The following is a 21254-nucleotide window of genomic DNA, read 5'->3' as shown; positions in this document are numbered from 1 at the left end:
AAAGACAGAATTTGGTTTGAACGGGTATACCGCCCAGCCCTACCTGTCAGTTAAACTCGCTCACCTCAAACTTTAGTCTGTAAAGTATTTGCCCTGTTCCTTGTTATCTTGTTGTTTTTTTGCGTGTCACAAGCTTTTGGTTATGCGTGTCTCTGCAGCCTCAGCCGGGACAGCAGCATGGCCTCCAGACAAAATACAATGACTGAGCCTCAGGAGCCCCAGGATTCCACAGCTACAGAAAACAACACAGCCAACTGCAACAGTCAGACAGCGAACGCCACTGCACCAAACGGACAGGACAAAGCCATGGAACAGCAGCCCCTTAAACACACCTCAGCCTCATCCAGGATATCCACCTCACCTCCAGAGACTCTGGACCCAGCTTTAGACCCGTCCTCGCTGCCGCCGCCGGACCCCAGCCTCGAATCCGGAAACTGCAGCTCCCAGGGAGATGCTACTCAGTCCGGCACGCCGGCTTGTCTCCGAGACGGGAACTGGTTTCTGAAGCTGCTACAGGCAGAAACGGGCCGCATGGAGGGCTGGTGTCAACAGATGGATCAGGAGACCAAAGACAACAAGCTCTCAGAGGAGGGTAAGCGCCCATTCACTTTTGCCATGGATCTTGTGCCCAATTAAAATTCAAACTAGGTATATAAAGACGTGTCTGTTAGATTTGTCACAAAGGTCATTGCAGTGCATTTCAGTTTTCCCAGGCAACATGCAAATCCTAGCTGGATATGATCTTATTATGCCTTTCACTCCCATGCACCCATACAGATCAGTGCTCTCTGTGTCACTCATATCACTCAGTGGTAAAATGGATTATGGGTCACATAAATGCTACAACAGTTTTGTATGTGTACAATCTTTATTATGTTACTTTAGTGAGATGGGATTTGAGACGACTAATTTCGGAAGTATGTATTTACTTTAACTAGTCTGCCTGTTACGTATGAAGCAACTGAAAATGTAAATGTAGTATTATTTTATTTCTTAAAATAACTTTATTTTCATATGAAGTCCACAAAAAGATAACAGATAAGATAATCCTTTAATTCATCCCAGAGTGGGAAACTTTCAAGGAAATAAGTGAAATGGGTCCAGTAGCTTTTTGTAGATCGGACATCACAATGTGCTTCTCAACAACAGTCAGAAGAAAGACATAAAAAGAGACACAGCCATGATAAAGCACAGTAGATGTCATGAATTGATGCGTCTGAAGTTTAGACATGGGGACTAGGTCAGCTTTCTTCTTTGTTGACCATAGACTGGGAGACAAACACTCATTACTGCTATTGACCCACAGTGATGCAGCTCATAAGAGTGGAGATAAGGTTTATTTTTGCCGTAATAGAGCAGCCACAGTCATTTCACTTTTTCATCTCCCAGAATACCACTCAGGCTTTTAGGCAGATCAATCTCTGCAGTGTCTTAAATATGGATGAGCTAGAAGCAGAGTAGCAGTTAAAGCTCCTTCAGATCATCGTCCCTCCTCCTCCTCCTCCTCCTCCTCTCTGAGGACCTGAATTATGAATTTCCATTTACATGCAAATATTAGGTGGAAAAAAGCTGTAAAAAGAGTCACCTGTTTAATGTTACAGAATGTTAAATGTTAGTATACATATTTAATCGCTAGACAACAGGAATAAATTCTGCATAGTCAGCCCTCCTAGATGTAGCTCTCTAACTCCTCCATGCTGTCATGTCAAACTTTTATCAGGTTGTTGATGGTCTCTCTCTCTGTTGTAGTCTTGGGGACGATCCGCAGTGCAGTAGGCAGCGCTCAGCTCCTCATATCACAGAAGTTTGAGCAGTTCAGAGGGCTCTGTAATGAGAACCTGGTAAGTGGCTTCATTGCTTCCAGCCGAATCTCTCTCTGTCTCTACAGTTCACTCTGCTCAGCTGACTGTTTTTGTCCTTACTGATCCATTTACTTTTGTCTTCTTTGTGCCAACATCATTTATCCTACACAAACTAACAAGCAGAAATAGTTTCATTAAGTTACAGAGAGGAAATTATCCTTTCAAGCAGAAATATAAATGCCCCTTCCACCATGATGGACGTTCACTTGGCCCACTTGACTCAATATGTGACATTGTGTTTTACAAGAAGTCTAACATTGTTGAAACTTCTCTGAAGTTTTATTATGTCAGATGCATTTGTTGGAACGGAGGTGCGTGTGTGTCTATTCATTTATCACTTTGTACTATCCCAATTTGCTTCCACTAGAACTTAAACGCCAACCCACGGCCAACAGCGCAGGACCTCGCTGGGTTCTGGGATCTGCTACAACTCTCAATAGAAGACATCAGCATGAAGTTTGATGAGCTCTACCAGCTGAAAGCCAACAACTGGCAACTTCCTGAGAAGTCAGAGAAGGTGACGTGTGTTGCCAAATGAATTTAATTAGAATTTAGTCCAAATGAAACCTACATTTAATGACAAATCACTAACCAATAATGTCTGTCTGGATTCATTTTGAAAATATTCTGCCCTATATACAAGCATAAAGGTGTTGATGAATCAAAATGGCTTATAAGTGGCACTGTGTGAACACTGCTGGATGTGTCTTCACGCTGTGCTTTGCTCCTCTTCTCTCTTGACATAATTTCTTCAGGATGAAAATAAGCAGCTTCCATCATCTGTGCCAAAGAAGCAGTCAAAGCCCCGGCTGTCAGCAGGGAAGGACCGGAGCGTAGACTCTGCTGTGGACAAGCAGCGGCAAGAAGCCAGAAAGCGGTTGATGGCAGCGAAGAGGGCAGCATCAGTGCGGCAAAACTCCGCCACGGAAAGTGCTGACAGCATCGAAATCTACGTCCCAGAGGCCCAGACTCGCCTCTGAGAGCAAACCAGCACCGATCACAGAGAATAATCCTGACGCTCATCAGACATTCATTGACACAAACACAAACCTGAGACGAACACAGAGAAACGGATGCACAGAGGTTGATCCCTCACAGCAGCACAGCTGATGACACGAGACACGTTGGGATCACTGGGCACCGCAGTAACCCAGAATAATGCAGTTCATCAACCTGCTGCTGTGGAACAGAAACAACCTGGACAGATGTTTAATACTATTATTGTTATTATTATTATTATTGTTATTATTGACATTATAATAATTATTATCTCCTAAAGTATTTCAAGACTGTCTTAATTGTGCAAGTATCTTGGATAAGGACATTCTGTACCTTGTGAGCTGAAGAATCTTGGTATCCTAGAAGTTTACTCTCTTTAAACTCCCTTCACTGCTGAGTCTACCGGCAAGTTGTGGCTGCCTGGTTTACGAGCTGAGCTACCATCCACACACACTCAGGACACACATGCAGGTGTACTCGCTGTCCACAGAGTCTTCCTGTTCTCTCTTTGTATTAGGCTGCCACTCGTTGGGTGTGGTGTGTACACTTTACTGTGTAAAACAAAAAAAAAAAAGGAAAAAAAGTAAGATGGCGTTAATGTACTCAGAGGTTTAAAATGCAGAGAACCAGAGGAAGGCAGTAGCATATATATTATAAATATCACACTATTACAATGTTCATTTTGTAAATGTTGTATACCAGATTATTTGTTAGAAAGAGGTCAGTGTTCAGTACCAAGGTAGTTTTTTATAGATCGAGTACATTTACTGTCATGATATATTAGCACTTGATGCAATCATTCACTCCACCTCTCTATCCTCCTCTCTTTTTCACAGACATTCACTACACAGCCTATTACCCACTGTTGAAGTCTTACATTTGGTTTGTTTTTGCAAAGGTTTGAGAGGAATGACTGGCCAGCCAGTGAGCTTTAGTGGAATGTATGTAATGTATGCATTTACAGCTCGTGTTGACTTGATCACTGCACTTTCCATTCACCTCAGATCAAGTTCGCCCACCATTTGTTTTCCTGACCATTCTGACTTTCACTGCATCCTCCTGTGATGTAGGGGACCAAGACATTCACCACTTGATGCGGCATTCCCATTCAACCGGTGTGTGATAGGGTGGGGGTTTACTTGCTAATGGAAAGGAAATGGAATAGCATAGCAATAATAAAAAACATAAGCGCGAGCAATGCAGTAGGTACCCGGTCTTAAATTATTTAACTAACGTTTCCAGTGGGACTTTCTTAGCATGAAGGATGAATGTTTATTTCCTCTGTGATCTTTCCTTGAAATGACAAACCTCAGGTTGAACAGTAAAAACCACTATTGATGACATATTTATTATATAACCGCTCACGAATTGGCCAAATGCAGAAAACCTTTGCCAAATATTCCATATGACTCCCACTTAGGGGAGAAAAGTAGGGTTTGGTGAGATTTGTTGCAGCAGGATTAACGTGACTTCTAAAATCGGTTTCCTTCTTTCCGCTTTCTAGCAGCTTAGACTCCCACCCTCGTCTTATGAAGAATCAAGAACTGTGGTACTTAATTTTTTATTTAAATTTTAATGTCATTTTAATTTTTACACATTTTGTGACCGTCATTGGAAATTAGGTCAACACAAACTTGTCTTGACTTGTGTAATTCTAATAATTAATGGTGCTTGCGAGGGATTGCGCGTTGTGCCAAGATGGCAGCGATCATACCGTTTTAGTCTCATTGGATGAAGCTTTTATTTAAAGTGGTTATTTTGTTTAATCTGCGCGTGGACTCAGCTGCCTGTGTGCGGACTCCTAGCTAAGTTTGTGCTTGCATCTCACTCCAGCTGCACTATGCCTTGTCTGTGTTAACTCATGACACTTTGATGATGGGACTGGGATATTTTCCAAGTTTCCAAAACAGGAACTTGGAAACACGAGTGCCAAGGGTACATGAGTGGAACATGGCATAGTAGATAATCATGCACAAGTGTAGGTGTGTAGGTTGATTTCTTAGTTGTTGTTTTTTTTTTTGTGGTCTTTTTTTTTTTTTTTTTTTTAATTTTAAGTAAGAGCTGGCTCTCCCCCTACTGGTCAGTCCTTGTGTGACACTCCAGACACCATCTTCTGCTCCATTTTGAGTCATTTAGTTTAGTTTCATCAAACCAGATATGGAGTTGGACTGGGAATGCTGACACAACACTGCGTTGTTGATTTTCTTATTCTCTTATTTGTATTGCATCAACAATGGACATGTGCATTTCATTGTCCAAAGAAATCATTAAACATCCCTTTGCTACATGTCCTGGTCATCATTCTTGCTGCGTTGTTTTAATGCACTCATTCATGACACGGTGGTAATATTAGCTGCTGAGTTAATATTACATGCAAATGAATCATAAGCAGTAGACTAGATCTCTTACTGTTACTGTGTAATCTCTAAAAGCATGGCCTTCCTACTTTAAAAAAAAAAAAAAAAAAGATACAAAGATCCTTGCCGGTGAATTTTCAGTATTCCTTTAAATGGGTCTTGCAAATGATCTGAAGCTTTTTAATCTGTGTGAGGCATTCAGGGTATGTGCGAGCTTGGAATTGTGGCAAATGGTGGAAAGTTCCTTTTTCATAGAGCATCCTTTGAGAGGCGGATCCCTTTATTTGCCTGCATAAGTGAACTTCTAAAGAGAGCAAGACCTGATCAGGGACCTTCAGACAGTTTGTTTACCAGTACTTCCTGAGTTTCAAAGGGCTACAAAATGGACAAACGATGACTAGAGCGCGCAACTCTGGAGCCAGATCATGTGGATGTGGTACTCGAGCCGCCGCGTCGATGAAGCAAAGTTCTCCTGCTGAGAGGTTGCAAGAATTTACAGAATTGTCAGACACAGTCGCCTTGAAAATCTTTGGAGTGAATACTGGGTCTTTGGGTGTGCTGGGTGGACAGAAACACGGTCTCAAAATCATTAGTCTGTTCTGACCTTGCCCAAGTGGCCACGTGTCCGCTATCCTCTCAGAGATCCAGCTAGGAAAATGAGCAAAAACTAAGTAGTTCCAGATTATCTTGTACTGATAAACATTATTTTACAAAATAAGCACATATCTTACAGACGAAGGGTTGTTTAATGTTATGGTGTATTAGTTAGACACTGTGAGGCTAGTTTCTTTTATGAGAATAAACACTTGTGACTGCAATGAGTTCTGTGGCATATTTTCTGTATTTCAATAAGCTGTAGAATTAAACAGGGGATGCCGCTCTATTTTGATATGCATGTATGTTTTTCCTTGGGTGTATGTTTAAACAAATTACCTCAACTCTATTTAATATGTTGTTCATGGATTTGCAGCAGAAAAATAGTGTGTAGAAGACATCTCTATGTGATCCCGAAGCCTTTTTTTTTTTTAAATTAATTATTGTTTTGCCCAGATGTTTTTAACTTAAAATAAAACAAGGGTCAGTAAAAACATCATATGGTCCACCTTACTATGCAGTTGTAGAAAAGAATCCTCATCCTAGCAATAAGAAACATAACAGAGGGAGAATGAAGACACCCACTGGATGGCTAATGTGGATACCATATGTGCATGTACTGTATGTGTGTGTTTAATACACGCTGATGTTATTTTAGGTCTCTTATGACGGACTAAAGTAAGGAATCCAATATTTTTTAGGAGCTTTTTGTTTCCTATTTCAGCATGACAATGTCATCACGCGCAACACGAAAACCATGTGGTGTGGAACGACTGGACATGCAGGGTCTGTAACCCAGTAAACATTTACTTGTTTTCTTATTGATATTTTAGGTCGTTGGTGCATATACAAAAATCAAAACATAGCCTGTCAGTGCAGTCTTCGGTGCCGTAGTATTTAAACTCTTGTAGTTTTCACTACTTCTTTTCTTAAGTGACTGTATTTTAAGATCTTTCAGAACAGTCTCTGTTTTTGTTCAATGCAGTCACAAAGTCCAAGACACGTGTCCATTATCAGGTCGTGGTATGTCTAAAAACAAAGATTAAACGAAGGCAACTGGTCTTATTTGAGTGTTGAAGATGTTTCACCACTCAACCAAGAACCTGCTTAAAATGTAAATGAACAGTGAAGATCTTTTTTGTTTGTTTTTTAGAAGGAATGTCTGAAACAAAAGTTCAGCTACCTTGCATTTAGATTTTGCTCATCAGCCTTTCCTCCACAGTCATTCCTCCTCCTGTTATTGTGCATGTGCCTCACTAGAAGCAAATATCTGCAGCCAAGACTACAACATTTGCTATGGAACGCCCCCTGCACTGTAGACTGTGTAACAGCAGTGTTTATACTCTGGATTTTTGTGAGATGATAACAATCATGTGGCTGCAATGTCCACATACCATTGACCATAGCGTGTAGAAACAAGAGATAGGGAATGAACGTCATGACGAAAGATACGGAAAGCTGCTGCTCATGTATGAGCTACAACTATCTATTTAAACACATGCAGTCTAACACCTCCTACCTGTCAAATGAATTAATAATAATAATAATAATAATAATAATAATAACTATGTTGCATTTTTTAAAAGTAAGGTACTTGTAAGTATTTGCATTTTAAATTAGTCATGTTCATTACTTTTACCATTACTTTCAGTTGTGTAATGGAGTATTATCACACAATTATAAAATATCTACAGCCAATTTATGTAGTTCACTATGTTTGATCCCTTAGACCCCTGGAAATACAGGAGTGTGTTTAAAAATGGTTGTAATTCCTGCACGCTTTCACCAGTTTGGATGTAACAGACATCCAATTAACGCAGGAACTTTACACTTTACACAGATATTCATATAAAATATTATATTGGCTACTGTGTACACAAAAAATGTGTCAGAGGCCATATACATATTGACCTAATAGTATATATAAGTGTGTCACAATAGGCATAAAAAAATTATAGTTGAAAAAGTGGGCATATTAATTCCAGTAACCAACTTGAAAAAGCATATTTAATTTTTACTTGATTAGTTGGTGCAGTCAAGTACACTGAAGCCGCTGCCAACAGACTTTATTTTGAAATACACAACCGGAAACCTCCATGACTGCAGCAGTGAGCTTCCGGTGTCAAAAACCACGGAGGAGGAGCCAACCGTCAGAGACGACAGCGAAGAAGAAGAAGAAGGCGTCGACTCTAGTGGCGGTGCAAGTGAACTGATGACACCACTGTAACAAAGACAAACGCCGAATATCTCTGGCACCTGCCCTCTCATTGGTAAGTCCAAAACATTCATAGGATAGTCCCAAGTGTTTTGCAACAGGTTTCCTGCTCAAACGCCGCTTATTTGAGTGAAAGCAGAAGTAATGAAGTTTACAGGCCAATAGTTTCCTAGTTAATGTGGCAGCTAGAGCTGTACTGTATGCGGGAGGAAGAAGGTGACACTACTTCTGCTAGATGACAATGTTCATACGAGGATGTGAGAAATGTTGAACCGATGTTTTGCTTCTTCAGCTCTGACTCTGTGGCTTTGACCTGAACATATTTAGGCGGCTAAGGAAGAAGCATCCCTGCTTGAACATCAGATGAACCTGTTAAAGGAGGATGCGGATATCTGTGGGCGTCATAACTTCTCTTTAAATATATTAGCCAACTTCACTAAGGCCATCAAGTGAATGGGCCCCATAAGATTAGCGGGTGCATGTATTATTTCAAAGGAAATAGCTCATCTGGTATACCAGTCATTTAGCTGTTTGACTAAAACATGATTTCTAAATTGATACAATCACACAATGATCATCAAATGCATCATCAATGAAGGCGATATGTACCAAGAAAATATTTGCAAGGCTGTCTTAATAAAAATGCTTTAATCCTCTGTGTTATTTGGCTCAGGTTTCCCTATTTAGAAAGTCTTGATTGTTGTTGTTATTACATAATAATGCTGAATGTCTTAATTTCTCCCTTTTTACACAATTATGACCGTAACGTTTGCTGTCGTGTAACTGTATGTGCATCGTTGTGATCTGCTGTATCCTCAGGCAGCGTCTGGCATGTTGCAACAAATTCCCCAGTGACAAGAGCTCGCTGCCCCCAAACCAGCATCATCATGGCCGCCAGACAGAAGAAACCTGTGGCTGCTTCAGACGGTTCGACTGAGTCCAGAAGGGCGGACCTGAGAGCCAAGGAGAAGAAATGCTGTGAGTGGTTTGTGTTTCTGTTCTGAGCTCTGAAGGTGACTTGTGAAAACTGTGCCTCCAACCTGATCTTAATGTCTCTTAATGATTTAACCTTAACTGTGCTGTTATTTAATATGATGCAGTGACACTGGGCTGTAAATCAAATTGGTTCAGTACGTACCCTCGTTGGCCACGAGTTAAGAAATATGATAAGGTGTCAGTAGGCACTGATTGACTGAGATAGATGACATTGTTAAACCTGTGACACACTTCCTGTTGTTATTATTAGTATATACAGTTTGGGGTTGCATTACGTAACGTAATAGTGTATGAGAAGAATGTCAGCGAGCTGGGTTTAGTTTTGTCTTCTCGGTCAGGCTGTCAGGAATCTTTAATTGGGAACGTGGGACGGCTCTAAGATTCATGAACCTGTTCTTGGCAGCCGTGAGCCTTGAAAATGTCGACATCTCTTCAATCTCGAGTCAAGTCTGTTCTCGCCAGGTCTTTGTTTTGTCAGATTCCTCTTCCCTGAGCTAAAGATGGCCTTTCATAAACACTGAAAGAAAAGGGAGAAGAGACTCTGTCAGGATATTTTCCATTTCATCTTCCAGCCAGCGAGGTCACGCTGGATTACTAAACTGCGTTGCTAAGTAATAGAACTTTGAGAAACATTAACCAGAAGCCCAGAGATGACGGTGGCATGACGGAAATGTTAGAAATTCACCAGCTAGGGGATTCTGCAGAGGTGACATTGGATTATTACACAACAGTCCCACGCCTTGCTGTCAGTGTATACTCTGTGTGTTTATGTGCATATTTGTGTTTACAGTATTCCTGTCTGCCCTTTTATTTGGAATGTGACATTTTAGAAACGACAGGCTGGTCTTAAAGGAACCTTGCCTCCTTAAAGTCTCAAATCATGTCGGTGTTTGTCTGCTTCTTTTAGCCTGGGCCTCCTACATGACCAACTCTCCGACTGTGATTGTGATGATTGGGTTGCCCGCCAGGGGGAAAACCTACATGTCCAAGAAACTAACTCGCTACCTCAACTGGATTGGAGTGCCGACGAAGGGTCAGTACGGAGCCGAGATGGGTTAGAGCTTCATGCTCATTTGATTTGTCCTCAGGAAGACATTCCAGGGATATTTCCTGTGTAAACTACAATCGTTCATGTGTAGGATGATTAAATCAGGGTGGTGCTTTGTGAAAAACGCAGTAGCCCTGAGACACACAATTCTATCCAAAATCTTTAGCTTATGGCAAAAAGGATTTATATGTGGTTAGAATTACGCCAACAGCTTGTTACATAGCTCTGCTAGTGGTTGCATGTCACACAGGAGAACTGGTTTGGCAGGTTCACTTTAACTAAAGGTCCCCACCTTGACACAGTATATGCTTTTGTGAGTGTCGTTGCATGTCTTCCTCTGACTCTTCCTTCTGTCTTGGTTCTCTTGCAGTATTTAATCTTGGAGTCTATAGGAGAGAAGCAGTTAAGTCGTATAAGTCCTATGACTTCTTCAGACATGACAATAAAGAAGCAATGGAAATTAGAAAGTGAGTAGGACAATTGCATTCTATATAAAACCCGCTTGGAGCAGTAGACTCGTTTTCTCTTCTGGTACCAAGCACCTGTTTCCTCTCGTATTTATCAGTCATGCAAATGAATTTTTTTATGTTTTATTTAGCATTTTCCCCCTTTAATGTTTCCAGACAGTGTGCCTTGGTGGCGCTCAAAGATGTCAAGGCCTATCTGAGCGAGGAGGGAGGCCAGATCGCTGTAAGGACCTGAAAAATAAACCACGTGTGCAGTGGTTGTCGATGCATCTTCCACTACAGTTGGATTTACGTTGATTATACTGTGTTGTCTGTCAGGTCTTTGATGCCACCAACACAACCAGAGAAAGGAGAGAACTGATCCTTAACTTCGCAAAGGACAATGCGTACAAGGTCAGAATCATGTTCACGTCTTTGTTATCTGAGGTAATTGTACTCATGGGCGTTTTGTTTAATACTACACTCTGCTCTGCCTCCAACGGTTATAAGGAAATGTTGGATTTTACAACTCTCACGGTCACAAGGGACCGATTCACATATCGGTTGGCATGGCGACTTGTGGTTGCCATTACGTCACGTCCCGTTTCTATAAATAACTTAAATCAAACTTATGGACACTTGAACATACATCAACAGTACTGTAACAGCCTACAGTGACTGAACTATCCTTATTTTAGTGTTTAAGTGAGCTCTAATGACCTTTACTGCAGCCAGTCACCAGGGGGAGCTCTACTTCTTTTGGTTTCACTTCAAAGAGCTGTTCCACTGTCTATATTTATATAGTCTGTGGTCAGGAAAAACAACACAACAGATGTTTTATCTTTTTGTCAGATTCGTTTTATCTTTTAGTTCAGGAATTTAAGATATATATCTAAATAATTTGATTCACATTAATTTGAGTACTGTTCATTTTTAAAAGTCGTCTCAAACCCATTTTCATTCCTTGATGTTTTATTTTCTATTGTTTCTATTGTTATACTGTATTGGTTTTACTGTTTTTATTGCTATCATTGTTTTGTTTTTTAACACTGAGTTTAGTATTTAGAGCTGAATATAAAGTTCTCTCTTTCCTCAGGTGTTTTTCGTTGAGTCAATATGTGACGATCCAGACGTGATTGCTGAAAACATTATGGTAAGTATATTTTTGTGTTTTAATTATCGTCAAACTTTTGCCGTTTGAATTAAAACAAACAAACAAAAAAAACTCATTGTGAATCTTTTTCTGCAAATGTCTCAAAGGATGTGAAGGTGTCTAGCCCAGACTACCCTGAGAGGAACAGAGAGAGCGTCATGGAGGATTTCCTGAAGAGAATAGAGTGTTACAAAGTGACCTACAAACCTTTAGATCCAGATGAACATGACAAGTAAGAAGATATTAATACTTCTTGCCACTAACATAATTTTAAAAAAAAACTTGGTATCTGTTTAAGGCCAGTGTGGATCTGTTTGTGAAAGAACATGTACTTCCAGAAATTGCCCAGCAGGTGGAAATGGGAGCTCATTTGTAAATTTAAGCCAATGATCAAAGGTCATAACTCTGAACTCCTGCCAGCTGATTTAACTGTGGGTGGATTATTTGCTCAATTTATTGATTAACTAAAACAATTAGTAGATTTGTAGTAACCCTGCAGAGACTAAGATCGTACATTTCACTTTTAATTGAAATGAAAGGTAACAGTTGTGGACTTTGTCATGTCTGTAACTTGTGACCTCGTGATCAAGTTACTGACACAGAATGTCCTGAGATATTTAGACTACACCTAAGGTACAAGATGTCCCCACTTTACCCTTGAGTCACTGTTCAGTGTCTTCAGTTGCACGCTGCCTGTAATAATATTGTCTCATTTCTTTTTATCTTTTCGCTGTGACCTACAGAAACCTGTCCTTCATCCAGGTCATCAATGTCGGCCGTCGCTTCTTGGTCAACAGGGTGCAGGACTACATCCAAAGCAAGATAGTCTACTACCTCATGAACATCCACGTGCACTCCCACTCCATCTACCTCTGTCGACACGGAGAGAGCCATCACAACGTGGAGGGACGCATCGGGGGCGACTCTGAGCTGTCAGAGAGAGGGAAACAGGTGCTGAGTTAATTTGTTTCTTCGAAAATCTTTTCTGCAGAAGTTAGAAGAGTTGAATATAAAGCTAGCCGGTTAACTCAAGGACATGGACTGTAAACAAGGGGTAGCTAACAGACTCTGGTTAATCCACCAATCAGCACCTCTAGAGCTGGCTAATGAAAATGTTATGTCTCAAACTATTCCTTTAATATGAGGTTACAAATTCATGTTGTTCTGCGATATACAACAAAGCTCATGCAACATAGTGTAGGATCTCATTTACGGTCAAATTTAGTAAAATTCTGTTGAATCAAACAGATTTCGTGACCTCATTTTGATTTATTTAATGCACTTAACTTCTGAGATGTGTTTAGGCTTCAGTTCTCAAGCATAAAAGTCTCCTCCATGTATTGTGTTTAACAGTTCGCAGCAGTGCTGAGGGGCTTTGTGGAAGAGCACCAGCTGACAGACCTCAAAGTTTGGACCAGCCAGCTGAGACGCACCATTCAGACGGCAGAGGAGCTGGGCGTTCCCTACGAGCAGTGGAAGATCCTTAATGAAATAGATGCTGTGAGTCCTCTGATACGTCACTGATGGATGGATGGGCCCTGTGAACCCTGTCGCAAACCTCTCTGTTATTTCTTTGTGTTTCAGGGAGTGTGTGAAGAGATGTCGTATAAGATGATTGAGGAAAAGTACCCAGAGGAGTTTGCCATGAGAGACCAGGACAAGTATCATTACCGTTACCCTGGTGGAGAGGTAAAGGGCTTCTTTCTCACAGGGAGAGATGTTTGGCTGATAGAGACTCTGTTTTGTTAAATAGGAAAATTCACAAGTTACAGTCCGTTACAGATGTTTAGTGTGAGTCAGCTGATCTAGTGATAACCTGCTGCAACCTGCATCGAACCTGGAGGAGCGAAGAATACATTCATGATCATTGTTGCGAAGGGGTTTTGGAAATAACGGTGCAGAGAAAAATGAGGGGAATGGTGCCAAGGATATGACACATTTATATGCAACCAAAAAGTGAGCGAACCTTCCCCTGCTCTGTCATTTAACCATATGATTTCTCCGTCTCTCTCTCTCTAGTCCTACCAGGACCTGGTGCAGCGATTGGAGCCGGTCATCATGGAACTGGAGCGTCAGGGCAACGTTCTGGTCATCTGTCATCAGGCCGTCATGCGCTGCTTGCTCGCATATTTCCTGGACAAAGGCGCAGGTACAGAAACTGTGACATAACATTACATATTTACAGCGCTGCGGGGTCCTGGTCGTCTGATCAATGTTGTGCATCTAGAAATTCTGGTGCCAATTTATGCAAGTGATGACTGTGCTTAAAGAAAGGGGCCCAGGGAAGTAATTCAAGGCCACAAAATCCGTGGAGAGATATTTAGGATGACCTTAACAGCAGTATGTCAGGATAACAGCATGACGGGACAGCTGAGGAAACATGAAATACCTTCCTCATGTACCATTACATTTAGATAATGTTGTGACCATGGAAAATGTGTTTTTTATATTCACTGCTGTTAAATGTCAGATTAAGGGTTGTATGGTTAAATAACACACAGCTGCACAAGCCTTGTCCAACATGGATACATTTTCTAAGATAAGCACCAGACAATAGCAGAATAATCAGAGAAATAATAGCAAACTTTTTCTTTGTCAGCTTTGTCAACAAACCTTGCTCTGTGTTCCTGACTCCTCTGTCTGGATCAGGCTGAACTGAGTGGTATGTGAGTCGGATGTTAATCTGTGTTTCTTCACCTTAAGCCGTAAGCTGCTGCAAAGACCCTCTAAGAATAGAAAACAATCAGTTACTTCAACACGCTCCAACGCCACGGCCTTGTTTGTTAATGCCACCACACGGGGGAGCCAAATGCAAAACAATTTAAATTCCCTGCTCCATTTCTTCCACTGTCTGTGCAGCACAAACACTTGTTTACCAACTAAACAGATATTCATCTGACCATCATGGAAGCGGACCCAAACACAGACATCCCATCGCTATATAAGTGAGGCTGGGGTTCCCTAGAACTTATCAGACAGTTGTTTCATTGGTTTTTATCACGATAAACATGTGAGGCAAGAAAGTCTCAAGAGAGAGTTGAGTTACTATTTATAATAACTCCAGAGATCATGAGCACATACCCGTCCCTCAGCACCAGTCACACTATGAAAAGCTCATATCATGATTACTGTGACCAAAACTATCACGGTATTGTTGAAATGTGCTTAAAATTTTCAAAAAGTACTTATATACACACACTGAAGTAATTTAACCAAATTTTATTTTCAAAAAAAAAAAAAAAAAAAAGAAGAGCACAATGAACTGGAGGATGTAGTAGCCATATCATCACTGGGTTTGCTTTCTGCACGCCCACTCTGTAAATAATGGAAAAGCAAATTTATTATTATTATTATCTGACTGAGACACACACATTAACGTTACTTCTGTAAAAACAAAACGCACAACGTTTTCTTTTCAAAATTTACCGGATCTGTGTCAGACTTCCTGTTTGTTTATTGTTTATTTCAAGGATCCCCATTCGAAAGGCATATTCGAATATTCATATTCGAAACGGAGCAGAGCCAGTACGGGAATTTATAATTAAATTGCAGCGTTTGTACACAACAACAGAAACCGTGACATTCTCCACTATTCCTAAGTCCCCACACGGTGCATCTAGCTACATGTTAACTTACCTTGTACTCGCTGTATAGTTGTGGGTGGAGTTCATGGAGGTGGCTCATCAGATTCCAAGTGTTACCTGCGCCTTTATAGGTACCTCCCGCCATGTTTTCAGAGCAGACTGCACGCCAGCGTCTGCGGGAGTAAGAGCTGCCGCCTCTCCAGAAATGAGCCGTATCATCGTGAATTATTCCGTGCGGTAATCAGACACGGTTTAATGATGATGAAACGGTAACACTAACCGTCGGGAATTTTATCACGGTTTATCATGAAACCGGTAATCGTTACATAACTTCTCCAGGACCATTACGGCAAATGGAGTCGCTGACTAACATCCTAAATAACAAGGGCCAAGTGATAGGGCGGGGGATTGGAAATGTTACGTGCGTCACAGTTGGTGGGTGTGTTCCAGAGCTGTCAAGCATGTGAAGCATGGAGTTCATCATATTTGGCTGAATTATTGTTATTTTTGTTTTATAACAGTGTCTTCAACAGCCGTTTCATTTATTCGTGTGGACATGATGGTGCACCTTTGCGTCAGCTGTTTTCCGTCACATTCACAGCGACCTCCTGCCATCACATTCACACTCACTGCACTGGGAATATGTTAAAGAAGGGGGCAAATAATGAAATAAACGCGTCTAAATGCGCGAGAAACGACGACCATGAGCAGGAAACACTGTCAGAAAAATACCGTCATAAATCCAAGCCTCGAGTGGGCAAAGGCAGACAGCGGAGGACGTGGGTGCTGCTCCAGCGTCCCTTGGATGACTGCGCAAACCAAAGTGTGGGTGCTGCTCTTACTGGAATCTTGCCCCACCGCGCCCCCACCCATGGAGCGTATAGCAGCGCAAACTAAACACAGCAACATGTCCTCTACCTCAACCAGCGCAGCAAAAGCCTTCCAGGTGTCCACAGGCGTGGACCTCTAACATCAGAGAAAAGTCCACAAATATGCAGCAGAATTAAAAAAACATGACCCGAGTAAAACCACAGCGCAGAATGCACAGACGTAGTCATTCTTTATTTTTGTTGCCGCAGACGATCTTCCCTATTTGAAGTGTCCCCTGCACGCTGTTCTGAAGCTCACCCCTGTGGCTTACGGTAAGCCCCCACGCGCTTCATAAATCCTCAAAATCTTCCTTTGTTTTTTGTTTCCTTTTGTTGTGATGCGTTTGTGCCTTCTCGCCCTCCTCCAGGTTGCAAAGTGGACATGTTTGACCTGAAGGTGGAGGCTGTCAACACTCACAGGGACAGGCCACTGGTAAGAAGCTGATCTTTTTAATCCGCTGCGTCACTGACGGTTTTTCTCAGAGGTCGCCACCGTGCAGCCTGCTCAGCGTAATGTGTGTGGAATCTTAAAAACTATTTTAAGGACTCAAACCTAAATTATACACCTCACATTTTCTCGTTCAGTTTTCAGAAGCTACATCGCTTTTTTCAACATCTCAGTTAAGTAGCTGCACAAAATAAATCGGGGCCTTCCACATGATGCCTTTTGTAGTCATTTCCTAATCGGCGAGGTCCATATCTGTTGTCTGCTCGTAGAGTTTGTCCTGATTAGTGGCAAACGTTTAAACACAGACAGAGTGGGTGTGAACTCATAAACACACTTACTGACAAACCCCTTGTTAACTGTGGGGAGGGATATCCTGTCTGCAGAGACCAGCGCGACAATGGCTTTTCTATTTATGGCTTTTGTTTCATTGGTTGTTTTTGTGTCGCTGTCTTCACACACACACACACACACACACACGGGACACGGTGATCTCAGACAGAGCAGAGCTTTATGTGGTGTAACATAATAAATGTCTCAGTCGGTCCACTTTCCTCATCTGTTTTTGTTTTGTTTTGTGTTGTTGTTTTCCAGAATAAAGTCCAAACAGACAACGTGCCGGCAGGTTTCTTCCGAAGGAACAGCTTCACTCCGCTGTCCAGCCAAGACCAGATTAAACGGCCTCGTCTTTACAGCATGGGCAACCCTCCACATGCCCGCATGTCTCAGCCCCCCACTTTACCCAGCATGCAGTGCTCCGAGGCGTCTGAAGGGCCAGAACTGCTACAAAGCGAGGTCAGTGTCTGTGACATTGGTGATAGCAGGGAATTCAGCTCCATACAACTGAAGTTCATGAATTCACCTGTTTTATGATGTTGTTTCATCTCTAATGAGTTTTTAATATTTGCAACATCATATAAAAGACACCCAGGAAGCTCAGGATTTTCTTTCTTTCTTTATCTATTTACTTGGGGAGCCCGAGGTGATTAAATGTGGACCAAAGGGAGGTGGCGCGGGTCAAACCTGTCAGTAAAGCCAGGCATGAACCCAGACGTACCTCTGTTTGGAACTGATATCTTTGTGATCATGGAATTATTTTCAAAACAACTCTAGCATGCTGGTCAGATGGATTGGATTTAGCTAAACGAATCATAATGATTGCATTAGTACGTTCATCTTTTGTAAACAGTCCGTGATCTTCCGTCTAGTTTGAATCTGTGTTCACAGATCACTTGTAAAATGAGGGAAAATTATTTTGCCTTTTTTAATTAATTGATTGGAGGTTGTAGAATGTATGCTCACGCTCTATTTTAACTGTTCCCAGTGTTTATTTGAGGCCACTTTTAAAGGAAATGATGCTCAGCTTTCTATATTGATGTTCATGGCAAAATTCTGGGGTATTTGTGTGTTGTTCCTTGTGCTCTCTGGCACAAAATGACCTTTAATAACATTGCTGCACTTTGAATCCTGAAAAGAGGCATAGAAAGAGTGTCTCACTACATCTTATGACCTCAGATTTCACTATTAGCTCAGGTTCAGCCTCTGCCAGTGAAAACAAACGATGTTTCCGTTCATACGGTCTGCTTTCTCTCCCTCCCTCGTAGGACTCTCTGAACGGGTTCAGCGCTGTAGATTCGGATGAGTGTGTTCGGAGTTGAGGGAGAAACAGGTATTTTGCTCTCCTTCCTCTCATCTGTCTCAGGGAATGTCTTTGGTCTGTCCTTTAAATCATTTAACTGTCTTGTTTTGACGTTTGATCCAGGCTTTCCTCCACCCTGGTGTATCATTACTCCTGAGGACCAGCAGTGAAACACCAACCAGCTTCAGCCATTAAGTTCATGAGCACTGTATTACACACCGCACCTGTGTAACCTTGTGTGTCATCTCTTCGTTTTTTTTTTTTTTTTAGCTGGATAGCAAAGGTTTGTTTGCTTGAGTATGTGTGTGCACACACAGTTAGGTCCAAACGTTGATTGGACACCGACACACTTTTTTTGTTGCTGTTTTAGACTCTCTGCTTTCATTTGGGTTTAGTTTTAGCGATTACATTTGAGCCCATGATTATAGGGGTTTAAGTATCAAAATGCTGGTAATTCCTCCACCTTTCCTCCAGTTTGGATGGGAATACCCACAAACTAAAGCTGAGAGTCTATATCTTTTTCAGGGACAAATGTTTTTTTGTTTTTTTTTGGTAACGGCTAAAATAACAACAAAACTTAGTGTCCAAACTAATGTGCACTTCATTCTGGACGGTTGTCCGTGTGACAAAGATTGTTAGTAAAAACACTCTGACTGTCCGTACGTTAGTTCTAACACACTCCACGTGGTTATGATGGGTCCCGGTCGTATTTAGCTGTAGATGTAGAACATGTTGATTGTGACTAGTATACCTCAGTGGAAGCTACTGCCTTCATCCTTAGCGAAATGAGTGCCTCTCATGAAGGAAGCCTTAATTTGTTTTTAGATTGTTTCCTTGTCTCAAATTTAAACATTCCTCTATAATGTGCATCGTTCTTCTGGTGATAATGACAGATGTTATGAAGTTTAATTTAAGCGTATGATAACTGCAGTTTAGTACGCAGACAAAATGTGGATCGATTGTGAATGAAAATGTGTAACGATTAAGTTCCTCTGTGATAATTGTTTCATTCTTCTCTTATAAGATGTCTACTTTAGCCTGTTGTTGTCTTCTTAATAATATAACGTATTCTGCTATGATAATGCAAAGCAAATTTGAAACAAACACTGCAAGCAAACACTGATGCCAGCAGTTCAGAGTATGCAAATGTTCAACATAGAGAACATATGTTGGTGTGATTTAAGTAAGCTTTAGTTTCCTCACAAGAAAAGAACTAATCACTTTGTGTACTGATACGACACTGTAGCGCTACATTCACAGTATCCAAATGGATCACATCCATTCACTTTGTTTTAGGACCAGGAATAAAGAAGTGCCTTTTATTTAAAGGAATGATTCCCCTGAATCAAACTATTGGAAATACATTTGGATGTCTTTAAAAAGCATTTACGTTATTGCACCTCTGTGAAATAGAATAAAGTGAATTTTGCACAATTTTTTTCTTGTCTTCCTGAGATTATTTTTGGTCTTAATTTGATGTGAGCTCATTGGGAGTATCCTTCCTGTCTGCTAAGCTCCAGAGCCAGACGCATATCGTCCGACACAAACAAGTGACTTCAAATCTGAAAAGAAAATGTTAAAGATGTCATATGTGAATATGACACCTTTCACATTTCTACAACTCTTTCTTGTCATTCAGGCAGTGATGTAACATGTGTGTAACCTTTTACCACACCCTGTTCTGCATTTAATAATGACCAGATGCTTTTCAAGTTTAATTGAGTTTTGTTACCAGCATTATTCCATCTGAGTTCTATAGAAAACAGACAGGAAAAACAGGCACGCGCCTCCAGTTCAGATTTTCTTTTCCCCTCATCCTTTAAATGGAAGTGATTTACTGCTTCTGAGTGAGTCATCATGGAAATGGAGGAGGAAAGAAGCTAAACAATCATCAGTATTTCAGAGAACTTTATTCTGAGTTGTTTTGATGCTTGTTAGGTCCTTGAATGAAGATTAAAAGCTCTGGATAAGTCTCACACTGATTACAGTGACTGCAGCTATTTGAAAGATTAAATCATCACATCGTCATTCTGATGTTTGACTAGTTAATAAAAAAAAAGTCTGAGTACACGTCTGAGTAACATCCAAACCCCAAAGTTTTCCAGCATAACATGGTTATGTGGCCGGTCGGTGTGTATTTTTAGTTACTGCTTCAGCTGCCATTATATTGTCCTACTTAATTAAGTCACACTCAATCTGTGGCTAACACAACGTGTCAAAGATCTTGTTTTATTACCTCCTGAGTCAGTGTCCACAATCATTTACTTACTGTAGATTTCAGGTTGTTTATACTTGCACTGCACTTTTCCACTCTGTAATGATCCGTCTGATGATCAGTCGTTTGTGACTATTGTAAAACGTTCCTGAAACCCTTCAAAGCATCACAAACAACATGTGGCCATTAAACTATGAAACACATATTAGCTTGACTTGCTGGTCTTGTTGAATAAAAGCCACACTTCATATGCTCATAAGCTGCCAGCTCTTCAGCCACAAGCAGTCAGATCACTTAATTAAACGCTCTTTAATAAGCCTGAGAGGGTGTGTGCTGAAACAGAAAGAAGAAAGATTCATGGTGAGACCCTTTCGAGACTCGCCAGTCCCGCTGTGATGAAAGATCGAATAATTTAAGTACCACAGATGTGGCAGCCACTGCTCAAAATACTGATTACGTGTAGCGCAGTAATCATTTCACGCACACATGGCAATCTGAAACTTTTTTTTTTTTATCGTCACATCGGGGCAGTCAGATGTGAGTGCTGCTTCCATCATCACTGGCGGGATGCACAGTCGCTCACAAAACTATGTGGGCAAAGCTGTTATGACTCTGCGACCATCACTGCAGGAAACCCAGATGAGTTGTAAAATACAAACTGAAGAAAAAAAAAATAAAAATAGAAAGGGAATCATAACAACTTTGATGGAAGAGACTGGAAAATCTGATCTGGCCAATAGTCAGACGCAGAGGGGGGAAATTAGAGTACAAAAGCCAAAAACGTGTTCCAGACAAATGAAATATAAATAGAAAATACAGATTTAGTGGATAA

At 41.1% G+C, this 21254-nt stretch overlaps 2 protein-coding genes and 1 long non-coding RNA gene across 8 annotated transcripts in view; 2 read left to right on the top strand and 1 right to left on the bottom strand.

Annotated features, from left to right (window-relative positions):
* dlgap4a (discs, large (Drosophila) homolog-associated protein 4a) overlaps positions 1-6036 on the top strand; it is a 77265-nt gene extending 71229 nt beyond the window's left edge. For all 5 annotated transcript variants that reach the window (XM_047591849.1, XM_047591828.1, XM_047591838.1 and 2 more), the window contains 4 exons: positions 159-592; positions 1750-1841; positions 2230-2379; positions 2618-6036. In XM_047591849.1, the coding sequence (XP_047447805.1) occupies positions 159-592; positions 1750-1841; positions 2230-2379; positions 2618-2842 (901 nt within the window). In that variant the 3' untranslated portion in view covers positions 2843-6036. The remainder of the gene's footprint in view (positions 1-158; positions 593-1749; positions 1842-2229; positions 2380-2617) is intronic.
* A 2814-nt stretch (positions 6037-8850) lies between these two features.
* Positions 8851-10500, bottom strand: LOC125020459. Its single transcript, XR_007114207.1, has 3 exons — positions 10364-10500; positions 9414-9540; positions 8851-8980 (listed from the first exon to the last, which is right to left on the bottom strand). It is a non-coding gene; the product is annotated as an uncharacterized LOC125020459 (long non-coding RNA).
* On the top strand, positions 8862-19643 carry LOC125020448 (6-phosphofructo-2-kinase/fructose-2,6-bisphosphatase 2-like). Of its 2 annotated transcripts, XM_047605788.1 has the most exons (16): positions 8862-9005; positions 9931-10056; positions 10442-10538; positions 10695-10761; positions 10857-10931; positions 11614-11670; positions 11778-11902; positions 12414-12621; positions 13024-13170; positions 13255-13359; positions 13690-13819; positions 16334-16396; positions 16492-16556; positions 17163-17363; positions 18173-18237; positions 18331-19643. In XM_047605788.1, the coding sequence occupies exons 1-15, from the start codon at positions 8915-8917 to the stop codon at positions 18224-18226; spliced, it is 1611 nt and encodes a 536-aa protein (XP_047461744.1). In that variant the 5' UTR covers positions 8862-8914; the 3' UTR covers positions 18227-18237; positions 18331-19643. The 2 variants fall into 2 exon arrangements, with proteins under 2 accessions (XP_047461744.1, XP_047461753.1); XM_047605797.1 differs by lacking the exons at positions 16334-16396; positions 16492-16556; positions 17163-17363; positions 18173-18237; positions 18331-19643 and adding an exon at positions 15776-16327.
* The last annotated feature ends 1611 nt before the right edge of the window (positions 19644-21254 follow it).

The sequence above is a fragment of the Mugil cephalus genome, chromosome 1 (assembly GCF_022458985.1).
Source record: "Mugil cephalus isolate CIBA_MC_2020 chromosome 1, CIBA_Mcephalus_1.1, whole genome shotgun sequence".
Lineage (NCBI taxonomy): Eukaryota > Metazoa > Chordata > Actinopteri > Mugiliformes > Mugilidae > Mugil > Mugil cephalus.
The sequence above is the reverse complement of the archived record's forward strand: the minus strand, read 5'-3'. Positions and strand labels throughout refer to the sequence as shown.

Bases quoted from the DNA above. Each gene is read 5' to 3' on its own strand.
- LOC125020448 (XM_047605788.1), top strand. From the start codon at position 8,915: ATGGCCGCCAGACAGAAGAAACCTGTGGCTGCTTCAGACGGTTCGACT. The intron at 9,006-9,930 runs GTGAGTGGTTTG...TGCTTCTTTTAG, and splicing joins AGCCAAGGAGAAGAAATGCT to CCTGGGCCTCCTACATGACC. The intron at 13,820-16,333 runs GTACAGAAACTG...TTGTTGCCGCAG, and splicing joins TTTCCTGGACAAAGGCGCAG to ACGATCTTCCCTATTTGAAG.